The sequence below is a fragment of the Oncorhynchus nerka genome, linkage group LG24 (genome assembly GCF_034236695.1).
Source record: "Oncorhynchus nerka isolate Pitt River linkage group LG24, Oner_Uvic_2.0, whole genome shotgun sequence".
Classification (NCBI taxonomy): domain Eukaryota; kingdom Metazoa; phylum Chordata; class Actinopteri; order Salmoniformes; family Salmonidae; genus Oncorhynchus; species Oncorhynchus nerka.
In genome coordinates, this window is record NC_088419.1 from 90,066,644 (window position 1) to 90,079,102 (window position 12,459).

Consider the following 12,459-nt stretch of genomic DNA (forward strand, 5'->3'; position numbering starts at 1 on the left):
CCACTGGCAGAAGCATTTAGATCTCATCTCATCCAATCATAGTGTTCGTATAGGTGGGCGTGAACATCTGGTCTCGCCAAATGCTGATTACATTTTGCTTTACCTCACTAAACTAGAAATTTCACTCCGAGCATTAGTTGACATCCTGAAAGAATATGGGACATTTTCAAGATGTAAAATAAACCTATTCAAGAGTATAATTATGCCTTTTAACAGGGCAGCTATGCAGAATCCAATCTTAGAGCAGCCATTTTCTTGGAGACCTTAGAAAATGACCTCTTGGATTGCAAATTCCTTCTGAAAATTATTAAGACATATCAACTGAACTATACTCCACTTCTTAAAAAGGTTGGGGAAGAATTGGATATATTCTTGTATCTTTTTCAAACCTTGCCCTGTCCTGTTCCCAAGGTTTAAAAAAAACAAAACTTAATAGGAAGGTTTCTTCATTTATGTGGAAAGGGATACCCCCCAGAGTGAAACTCACAACTTTATACAAACCATACTCAGAAGGAGGACTCACTCTACCTGACTTCCAGTTGTATTACTGAGCATCTCAGTTAAAGGCTGTGTGGGTATGGCAAGATACAACAAGTTCACCCTCTTGGAGACAGATAGAGGAGTGTCTGACCCCTGTTACATTGGCATCTATACCTTATATTAATTAGCCCACCTAAAGCTTTGCTAGGTCTCATAATCAACCCTTTCATTAAAAACACTTTAAATATATCGATTGAAGTCTGTAAACAAACAGAAGGGCATAGATCTATATATGAACAAACACCTTTCTATAATAACCCCATCTTACCCAAAGCCCTGAGAGATGGTATTACATTTTCTTGGTTCAACAAAGGAATTAAAACATTTGGTAATCTCTATAGAGAAGGTGAACTACTATCCTTTCAACCACTGGCATCTTATTTTCCGTTACCTCAAACTAATTTATTCAAATACCTACAGGTTAGGCACTATATTGCCACTCAGCAGGGAGGTAAGGATTCAGCCCATGAGTAAATCTACACCTGATACACCTGAGTAAATCTACACCTGATACACATGAGTAAATCTACACCTGATACACATGAGTAAATCTACACCTGATACACCTGAGTAAATCTACACCTGATACACCTGAGTAAATCTACACCTGATACACCTGAGTAAATCTACACCTGATACACCTGAGTAAATCTACACCTGATACACCTGAGTAAATCTACACCTGATACACCTGAGTAAATCTACACCTGATACACCTGAGTAAATTTACACCTGATACACCTGAGTAAATCTACACCTGATACACCTGAGTAAATCTACACCTGATACACCTGAGTAAATCTACACCTGATACACCTGAGTAAATCTACACCTGATACACCTGAGTAAATTTACACCTGATACACCTGAGTAAATCTACACCTGATAAACTGTGACTGGGGAAGAAAGCTCTGTCGGGGAATGATGAACCTCTGAAGGCTTGGAATGATGAACCCCTGAAGGCTTGGAATGATGAACCTCTGAAGGCTTGGAATGATGAACCTCTGAAGGCTTGGAATGATGAACCCCTGAAGGCTTGGAATGATGAACCCCTGAAGGCTTGGAATGATGAACCCCTGAAGGCTTGGAATGATGAACCCCTGAAGGCTTGGAATGATGAACCTCTGAAGGCTTGGAATGATTAACCCCTGAAGGCTTGGAATGATGAACCTCTGAAGGCTTGGAATGATGAACCTCTGAAGGCTTGCATTAACTGTTTCATATTTAGCTGATTTTGTTAAATTATTTTAAAAAATGCTAATAAATATATTGTATAATATGTTGTGAATGTAATGTATAATGTATAACTGCCTTAATTTTGCTGGACCCCAGGAAGAGTAGCTGCTGCCTTGGCAGGAACTAATGGGGATCCATAATAAACCCCAGGAAGAGTAGCTGCTTCCTTGGCAGGAACTAATGGGGATCCATAATAAACCCCAGGAAGAGTAGCTGCTTCCTTGGCAGGAACTAATGGGGATCCATAATAAGCCCCAGGAAGAGTAGCTGCTGCCTTGGCAGGAACTAATGGGGATCCATAATAAACCCCAGGAAGAGTAGCTGCTGCCTTGGCAGGAACTAATGGGGATCCATAATAAACCCCAGGAAGAGTAGCTACTGCCTTGGCAGGAACTAATGGGGATCCATAATAAACCCCAGGAAGAGTAGCTACTGCCTTGGCAGGAAGCAATGGGGAGCCATAATAAATACAAATGTATTGGCCCGTATGCACTACCCTCTGTAGCGCCTTGCGGTCGAATGCCAAGCAGTCAACATACCAAGCGGTGATGCAGCCAGTCAAGATGCTCTCAATGGTGCAGGTGTATAACTTTGGCCCATGCCAAAACATTTCAGCCTCCTGAGGGGGAATAGGTGTTGTCGTACCCTCTTCACGACTGGGTTGGTGTGTTTGGACCATGATAGATCCTTAGTGATGTGGACACCGAGGAACTTGAAGCTCTTGACTCACTCCACTACAGCCCCGTCGATATGGATGGGTCGTGCCCAGCCCCCCGGTTCCTGATGTCCACGATCAGCTCCTTTGTCCTGCTGATGTTGAGGGAGAGGTTGTTGTACTGGCACCACACTGCCAGGTCTCTGACCTCCCTATACAGTTGAAGTCAGAAGTTTACATACACCTTAGCCAAATACATTTAAACTCAGCTTTTCACAATTCCTGACATTTAATCCAAGTAAAAAATTCCCTGTCTTATGTCAGTTAGGATCACCACTTCATTTTAAGAATGTGAAATGTCAGAATAATAGTAGAGAGAATTATTTATTCCAGCTTTTATTTCTTTCATTCCCAGTGGGTCAGAAGTTTACATACACTCAATTAGTATTTGGTAGCATTGCCTTTAAATTGTTTAACTTGGGTCAAATGTTTCAGGTAGCCTTCCACAAGCTTCTCACAATAAGTTGAGTGAATTTTGCCCCATTCCTCCTGACAGAGCTGGTGTAACCGAGTCAGGTTTGTAGGCCTCCTTGCTCGCATACATGCTTTTTCAGTTCTGCCCACACATTTTCTATACGATTGAGGTCAGGGCTTTGTGATGGCCACTCCAATACCTTGACTTTGTTGTCCTTAAGCCATTTTACCACAACTTTGGAAGTATGCTTGGGGTCATTGTCCATTTGGAAAACCCATTTGTAACTAAGCTTTAACTTCCTGACTGATGTCTTGATGTTGCTTCAATATATCCACATAATTTCCCTCCCTCATGATGCCATCTATTTTGTGAAGTGCACCAGTCCCTCTTGCAGCAGAGCACCCCCACAACATGATGCTGCCACCCCTGGGCTTCACGGTTGGGAAGGTGTTCTAAGGCTTGCAAGCCTCCCCCTTTTTCCTCCAAACATAACGATGGTCATTATGGCCAAACAGTTCTATTTTTATTTAATCAGACCAGAGGACATTTCTCCAAAAAGTATGATCTTTGTCCCCATGTGCAGTTGCAAACCGTAGTCTGGCTTTTTTTTATGGCAGTTTTGGAGCAGTGGCTTCTTCCTTGCTGAACGGCCTTTCAGGTTATGTCAATATAGGACTCGTTTTACTGTGGATATAGATACTTTTACCTGTTTCCTCTAGTATTTTCACAAGGTCCTTTGCTGTTGTTCTTGGATTGATTTGCACTTTTCGCACCAAAGTACGTTCATCTCTAGGAGACAGAATGCGTCTCCTTCCTGAGTGGTATTCTTGCTTACTATTGTTTGTACAGATGAACGTGGTACCTTCAGGCGTTTGCAAATTGCTCCAAAGGATGAACCAGACTTGTGGAGGTCTACAATTTCCTTTCTGAGGTCTTGGCTGATTTCTTTTGATTTTCCCATGATGTCAAGCAAAGAGGCACTGAGTTTGAAGGTAGGCCTTGAAATACATCCACAGGTACACCTCCAAAGGACTCAAATGATGTCAATCGTCAAGCCTATCAGAAGCTTCTAAAGCCATGACATCATTTTCTGGAATTTTCCAAGCTGTTTAAAGGCACAGTCAACTTAGTGTATGTAAACTTCTGACCCACTGGAATTGTGATACAGTGAAATAATCTGTCTGTAAACAATTGTTGGAAAAATGACTTGTGTCATGCACAAAGTAGATGTCCTAACCGACTTGACAAAACTAAAGTTTGTTAACAAGAAATTTGTGGAGTGGCTGAAAAACAAGTTTTAATGACTCCTAAGTGTATGTAAACTTCCGACTTCAACTGTCTCATCGTCGTTGGTGATCAGGCCTACCCCCGTCTTGTCGTCAGAAAACTACCCTTTCCTGCAGTCAAATGACCAAATCACCCTCTAGTGGCCTCATGGGTGGAATGTCATTCATATCTTTCAGAATTTTAATAATATATATATATATATTTTTATACCTGCTGAAAATCAGGTGTTTCTATGTCAAACGGCTTTATATTTCAGTCTTCTCTGTGTGTGTGTGTGTGTGTGTGTGTGTGTGTGTGTGTGTGTGTGTGTGTGTGTGTGTGTGTGTGTGTGTGTGTATGTATTGGGGGTGAAAACTCAAAATGGAATACATTTCAAATCTATATCTGACATGGTACAGGTGTCTTCTTTTTTTAAGTCCATAGCCATGTGTTTTGAGGTGTATACTTTTGTGTCAAAGTAGATTTGTTTAGGACTACCCAGAAACACCAACCTTGTGACCTTGCTTTAGCCCACTGCAGTAAAAAATGTATGAAGGTGTTGGAGTCGTGCACGGTCACGCAGTCGTGGGTGAACAGGGAGTACAGGAGGGGACTAAGCATGCACCCCTGAGGGGCCCCTGTGTTGAGGGTCAGTCCGAGGTCATTAAAACACCATATTATAATACTCTTGAATAAGCTCCAGGTCATTAAAACATCACATATTACAATACTCTTTAATTACAACACAATAAATAAAACTGGAACAACGATATATAACAGGGTTACATACATCAAAGTCACTGCTGGGGTTATCATATGCTTGAAATAATAACTTATAGCGCAATATTACAAAGATACTAAACTACAACAGGTTACAAACTGCTTTACGCCGGGCCATTTTACCTTCAGGAACATACTGTGTAGAGATCAATGAAAAACACAGACAGTTTGGTATGACTACATACATCAGTGCTATATATTTTTCTTTACGTGTGTAAATTATGATTACATTATACACGACTGAAAAGTATCATCTCTAAACAATAAACATACATGTATTGTAAGTGTAATGGCCATGGTATAGATTCACTTGATCTTTCAGGTAAAGGTGATTCGTTCATCATGCAATATATCTCTGTGTGATAAAGAGAGCAGTGCAGCACTGGCACGGCATTGGTGTGTGTGTGTGTGTGTGTGTGTATTCGGGTGGGCGTGGGTGTGTGTGTGTGTGTGTTTGTTTTAGTGGAGGTGGTGTTCTCAATACACACTACGGCGCTAGTGATGACGAGCAGCAGAGGACGAAGCACGTTGGGGGGAGGAGCCTGGAAAACAGAGAGAGGATGATTGGTGGGATCAGACAGGGGTTATATATGATTGAAGTAATCAGTGTAATTTAATGCAAATCAAAACAAACACTGGAACAGAAGTCAGATCCATTTCTACAATGACTCCCTGTTCTGTATGTGAAGTACTACGCTTGGCTGCAACACCTACGGCCCTGGCTGAAAGGAGTGTACTGTGTGCTACAGGTCGAACAGAGTCGTATTCCTTAAATACGCAGACAGCTGATAACAACAAAATCCCTGTAGATTCACTTTGATATTTTGCGATTAGTTGCACAGATTTGGGAGACCTCCATCTTCTATCAAAGTTTAACAAAAGCAGGATCTTTCTGTTGAGGTACCAAAGCTTTTGATTCTCCCTCTTCGCCTCCCTCTCTCTCCCAGTGCTCCCACAGTTCTCCTGGCGGTGTCAGTCCTAACTGGGAGGTCTGGAACACCACACCAGGAGTGTCTCTGGGAGTCTCTCTCTCTCTCTCTCTCTCTCTGAGGAACTAACTATTTGTTCCAGAAACATCTAGCAGTCCAGGAACTCTAGAATTAGAACTAGAATATTTATTATAATTCTGACCTGCCAAGAATACTCAGACGGAGGGAGGGAGTGGAATTCAAATATCCTACTGGCGCAGAGCCAAATGTTCTCCAAGGCCATAGAACCAAGACAAAGTCCACTAGTTGTGAGAGAGAAGTGAGTGAAGTCCCGCTCACACTGCTGTGGTACTATTCATCACCATCACAGTACTCAAACTCACATGGAGAGAGTTCTGCTGTCGCCAGGTTTCCAATACAGAATACATTACTGAATCAATGACTCCAACTAGAAGATCTGTTCTCTCACACACTCCAACGAGTACTAACAACACACACACACAACGCTGTATCTCTCTGGCTCTCTCTCTGTCTCTCTCTCTCTCTCTGGCTCTCTCTCTGGCTCGCTCTCTGTCTCTCTCTCTCTCTCTGGCTCGCTCTCTGGCTCTCTCTCTCTCTCTGGCTCTCTCTCTGGCTCTCTCTCTGGCTCTCTCTCGCCAACATGGCCCTGAGAGGTCAAACACCCTCTGAAAGGAACTATGTGGGGATTTCAGAATGGTGTTATGTTTTGAGCAGTGCCAGTCAAATGTATGAATGTTATTTTTACCCCGTAGACATTGGCTCTTTATGAAACAGTGCTGTAGTGTGTCAGTGAGTGGTTTTTTCTTTTGTTTACGATGTTAGGCCCTGCAGCAGTACCTCATAGCAGAGTGGTGTTGAGGGGAGGTGTATGTGATGTTAGGCCCTGCAGCAGTACCTCATAGCAGAGTGGTGTTGAGGGGAGGTGTATGTGATGTTAGGCCCTGCAGCAGTACCTCATAGCAGAGTGGTGTTGAGGGGAGGTGTATGTGATGTTAGGCCCTACAGCAGTACCTCATAGCAGAGTGGTGTTGAGGGGAGGTGTATGTGATGTTAGGCCCTGCAGCAGTACCTCATAGCAGAGTGGTGTTGAGGGGAGGTGTATGTGATGTTAGGCCCTGCAGCAGTACCTCATAGCAGAGTGGTGTTGAGGGGAGGTGTATGTGATGTTAGGCCCTGCAGCAGTACCTCATAGCAGAGTGGTGTTGAGGGGAGGTGTATGTGATGTTAGGCCCTGCAGTAGTACCTCATAGCAGAGTGGTTTTGAGGGGAGGTGTATGTGATGTTAGGCCCTGCAGCAGTACCTCATAGCAGAGTGGTGTTGAGGGGAGGTGTATGTGATGTTAGGCCCTACAACAGTACCTCATAGGAGAGTGGTGTTGAGGGGAGGTGTATGTGATGTTAGGCCCTGCAGCAGTACCTCATAGCAGAGTGGTGTTGAGGGGAGGTGTATGTGATGTTAGGCCCTGCAGCAGTACCTCATAGCAGAGTGGTGTTGAGGGGAGGTGTATGTGATGTTAGGCCCTGCAGCAGTACCTCATAGCAGAGTGGTGTTGAGGGGAGGTGTATGTGATGTTAGGCCCTGCAGCAGTACCTCATAGCAGAGTGGTGTTGAGGGGAGGTGTATGTGATGTTAGGCCCTGCAGCAGTACCTCATAGCAGAGTGGTGTTGAGGGGAGGTGTATGGAGTGTCCTGGCCACTGAGAGGCCACTGCCACCTGCTGACAGCACCTGGACCTGTAGCTTATACACACTGTCTGGCTGCAGCCACTCCACTGTCAGAGAGCGCTGGTCCTGGTGGAGAACAGTACATGAGTACACAGGGAGGGAAATATAGGGATGGCTTACAGTCAGAGATGATCACACACACACACACACTCGTTCTCACCGGGGCTACTATCTGTGTCTGAGAGATACGGGTGTCCTGTCCTCCCGTTACCATGGTGCTAGAGGACACCTGCACCCAGGAGAACTGGAACCCTGCGATGGGCGTCTGCCCCGGTGCAGTCTGGGAGAGCTGCCAGCGGAACAGGCCCTGCAGGGAACCGTTGACCGTGTGGAACTCTGCAGTCAGCTTCTCAGGACGCAGTACCACCTTCTTGGACACCAGGGGGCGCTCTGACACAGGAAAACCCACATTTACACATCGTTACTAAATAATAATTTTTGACCCACAATATAACTACAGTTCGTACATAACAAAGGACCTAAATATTTCAAAGGTCATAGAATCATAGATACAACGTATATAATTGTCATTGAGAGTAAGAAGCTGTGCAGAAATAGTGCATTCACACTCCTCCTGATACTCAAATCAGTCTGTCAGATATTCACTTTCTTCATGCTGTGTGTTACGGCATGTGTGGCGCTTGGGATACCTTCTCTGGCACAGGGCAAGGCCTTGCCCCCTCTCGCCATGACCGCAGAACAAGGTGGGGTCGTTACCGCAGTAACAGCTTCTGACCTCTGATCCCCCTCTGGTGCGACGAGCGCCACAGTGATCCGGTACTTGCAGGTGAACAGCAGCCCAGTGATAACATAATGTGTTCCCTGAGAGGAGAAACGAGGAGTGAGGTGAAGAAAAGAGATGACAGGAGCAATTATCAATCAGCACAGTGGTGAGAAGTGAAAGACATATTTTTTTATTTAACTAGGCAAATGAGTTAAGAACACATTCTTATTTACAATGACAGCCTACCGTGGAACAGTGGGTTAACTGCCTTGTTCAGGGGCAGAACGACAGATGTTTACCTTGTCAGCTCGGTGATTCAATCCAGCAACCTTTCGGCTACTGGCCCAACCCTCTAACCACTAGGCTACCTGCACCCCTTGAGAGATAGGCTGGAGAGAGATAAAGAGATAGGGGAGAGATAGCTCGGAGAGAGACAGAGAGACACCCATACAAAAAGGGAGGGAGTGGAATCTAAATATCCTACTGGCGCAGAGCCAAATGTTCTCCAAGGCCATAGATCCAAAACAAAGTCCATTAGTTGTGAGAGAGAAGTGAGTGAAGTCCCGCTCACACTGCTGTGGTACTATTCATCACCATCACAGTACTCAAACTCACATGGAGAGAGTTCTGCTGGGGGGAGAGACAGAGAGAGGGAGAGAGATCGATGATGATCTGGGGGAGGGCCAAGGAGGGCCTACAGCAGCATCTAGATCTTCTGCACAGATTCTGTCAGACCTGGGCCCTGACAGTAAATCTCAGTAAGACAAAAATACCTGTGTTCCAAAAAAGGTCCAGTTGCCAGGACAACAAATACAAATTCCATCTAGACACCGTTGCCCGAGAGCACACAAAGAACTATACATACCTCGGCCTAAACATCAGCGCCACAGGTAACTTCCACAAAGCTGTGAACGAGCTGAGACATACCAATTAGGATGTGGCTGAAGATACTTGAATCAGTTATAGAATCCATTGCCCTTTATGGTTGTGAGTTCTGGGGTCTGCTCACCAACCAAGAATGCATCAAATGGAACAAACACCAAATTGAGACTCTGCATGCAGAATTCTGGCAGAATACCTGACCACTGTGACTGACCCAAACTGAAGGAAAGCTTTGACTATGTACAGACTCAGTGAGCATAGCCTTGCTATTGAGAAAGGCCGCCGTAGGCAGACCTGACTCTCAACAGAAGACAGGCTATGTGCACACTGCCCACAAAATGAGGTGGAAACTGAGCTCCCTAACCTCCTGCCAAATGTATGACCATATTAGAGACACCTATTTCCCTCAGATTACACACAACCACAAAGAATTTGAAAACAAATCCAATTTTGATCAACTCCCTTATCTATTGGGTGAAATACCACAGTGTGCCATCACAGCAGCAAGATTTGTGACCTGTTGCCACAAGAAAAGGTCAACCAGTGAAGAGCAAACACCATTGTAAATACAACCCATATTTATGCTTATTTATTTTCCCTTTTGTACTATTTGCACATTGTCACAACACTGTTTCTAGACATTATATGACATTTCAAATATCTTTATTCTTTTGGAACTTCTGTAATGTTTACTGTTAATTTTTGTTGTTTATTTCACTTAGTTTATTATCTATTTCACTTGCTTTGGCAATGTTAACATATGTTTCCCATGCCAATAAGCCCTTAGATAGATAGAGGAGAGATAGAGAGAGAGCAGAAAAGTGACTGAACTGAACAACTCTACATCAGCCAGTCAGCCAGCCAACTCTGGTCTCAAGTGAGGGAAGAATGTGAAAGTCAAACAGACAGGAACAAAAATATGATAAAAGAAGAGAGAAATGATGAAAGCCGAGCTGTGCGCCAGGGTGTAATATTCTATCTCCGTAGCCCCTCTCGTACAGCGATGGCTCATACCTCTCACACAGTTCTAGTACACATACACAGCGCCCACCTCAGCCAGACCACAGCCAGGCCCCAACCAGACCTCAGCCAGACCCCAGCCAGACCCCAGCCAGGACTCAGCCAGACCACAGCCAGGCCCCAGCCAGGACTCAGCCAGGCCCCAGCCAGGACTCAGCCAGGCCCCAGCCAGGACTCAGCCAGACCACAGCCAGGCCCCAGCCAGACCACAGCCAGGCCCCAGCCAGGACTCAGCCAGGCCCCAGCCAGGACTCAGCCAGACCCCAGCCAGACCACAGCCAGGCCCCAGCCAGGACTCCGCCAGCCCCCAGCCAGGACTCAGCCAGACCCCAGCCAGACCACAGCCAGGCCCCAGCCAGGACTCAGCCAGGCCCCAGCCAGGACTCAGCCAGACCCCAGCCAGGCCCCAGCCAGGACTCAGCCAGGCCCCAGCCAGGACTCAGCCAGGCCCCAGCCAGGACTCAGCCAGGCCCCAGCCAGGACTCAGCCAGGCCCCAGCCAGGACTCAGCCAGGCCCCAGCCAGGACTCAGCCAGGCCCCAGCCAGGACTCAGCCAGGCCCCAGCCAGGACTCAGCCAGGCCCCAGCCAGGACTCAGCCAGGCCCCAGCCAGGGTAGCTGATGACGGATGCAGTGGGAGAGATAGCTAGCTACAGCTCTCTGGTCTTGGCTGCAGCTCCGCTTTCTGACACAGATCTGCTTTGGCTCATTTTTATGATGAAGAAGTTTTAAAAATGTATTTTAAATGTATTTTTATTTCACCTTTATTTAACCAGGTAGGCTAGTTGAGAACACCTTTATTTAACCAGGTAGGCTAGTTGAGAACACCTTTATTTAACCAGGTAGGCTAGTTGAGAACACCTTTATTTAACCAGGTAGGCTAGTTGAGAACACCTTTATTTAACCAGGTAGGCTAGTTGAGAACACCTTTATTTAACCAGGTAGGCTAGTTGAGAACACCTTTATTTAACCAGGTAGGCTAGTTGAGAACACCTTTATTTAACCAGGTAGGCTAGTTGAGAACACCTTTATTTAACCAGGTAGGCCAGTTGAGAACACCTTTATTTAACCAGGTAGGCTAGTTGAGAACACCTTTATTTAACCAGGTAGGCTAGTTGAGAACACCTTTATTTAACCAGGTAGGCTAGTTGAGAACACCTTTATTTAACCAGGTAGGCTAGTTGAGAACACCTTTATTTAACCAGGTAGGCCAGTTGAGAACACCTTTATTTAACCAGGTAGGCTAGTTGAGAACACCTTTATTTAACCAGGTAGGCTAGTTGAGAACACCTTTATTTAACCAGGTAGGCTAGTTGAGAACACCTTTATTTAACCAGGTAGGCTAGTTGAGAACACCTTTATTTAACCAGGTAGGCCAGTTGAGAACACCTTTATTTAACCAGGTAGGCCAGTTGAGAACACCTTTATTTAACCAGGTAGGCTAGTTGAGAACACCTTTATTTAACCAGGTAGGCCAGTTGAGAACACCTTTATTTAACCAGGTAGGCTAGTTGAGAACACCTTTATTTAACCAGGTAGGCTAGATGAGAACACCTTTATTTAACCAGGTAGGCCAGTTGAGAACACCTTTATTTAACCAGGTAGGCTAGTTGAGAACACCTTTATTTAACCAGGTAGGCTAGTTGAGAACACCTTTATTTAACCAGGTAGGCTAGTTGAGAACACCTTTATTTAACCAGGTAGGCTAGTTGAGAACACCTTTATTTAACCAGGTAGGCTAGTTGAGAACACCTTTATTTAACCAGGTAGGCTAGTTGAGAACACCTTTATTTAACCAGGTAGGCTAGTTGAGAACACCTTTATTTAACCAGGTAGGCTAGTTGAGAACACCTTTATTTAACCAGGTAGGCTAGTTGAGAACACCTTTATTTAACCAGGTAGGCTAGTTGAGAACACCTTTATTTAACCAGGTGGGCTAGTTGAGAACACCTTTATTTAACCAGGTAGGCTAGTTGAGAACACCTTTATTTAACCAGGTAGGCTAGTTGAGAACACCTTTATTTAACCAGGTAGGCTAGTTGAGAACACCTTTATTTAACCAGGTAGGCTAGTTGAGAACACCTTTATTTAACCAGGTAGGCTAGTTGAGAACACCTTTATTTAACCAGGTGGGCTAGTTGAGAACACCTTTATTTAACCAGGTGGGCCAGTTGAGAACACCTTTATTTAACCAGGTGGGCCAGTTG

At 45.0% G+C, this 12,459-nt stretch overlaps 1 protein-coding gene across 1 annotated transcript in view; it reads right to left on the bottom strand.

Moving 5' to 3' along the window:
* Positions 1 to 4,890: 4,890 nt before the first annotated feature.
* Positions 4,891 to 12,459, bottom strand: part of anos1b (anosmin 1b) — a 186,750-nt gene continuing 179,181 nt past the window's right edge. The window contains exons 11-14 of the mRNA XM_065009282.1: positions 8,278 to 8,449; positions 7,788 to 8,017; positions 7,552 to 7,693; positions 4,891 to 5,494 (exon numbers count right to left, since the gene is read on the bottom strand). Coding sequence (XP_064865354.1) covers positions 7,553 to 7,693; positions 7,788 to 8,017; positions 8,278 to 8,449 — 543 coding nt within the window. The 3' untranslated portion in view covers positions 4,891 to 5,494; position 7,552. The remainder of the gene's footprint in view (positions 5,495 to 7,551; positions 7,694 to 7,787; positions 8,018 to 8,277; positions 8,450 to 12,459) is intronic.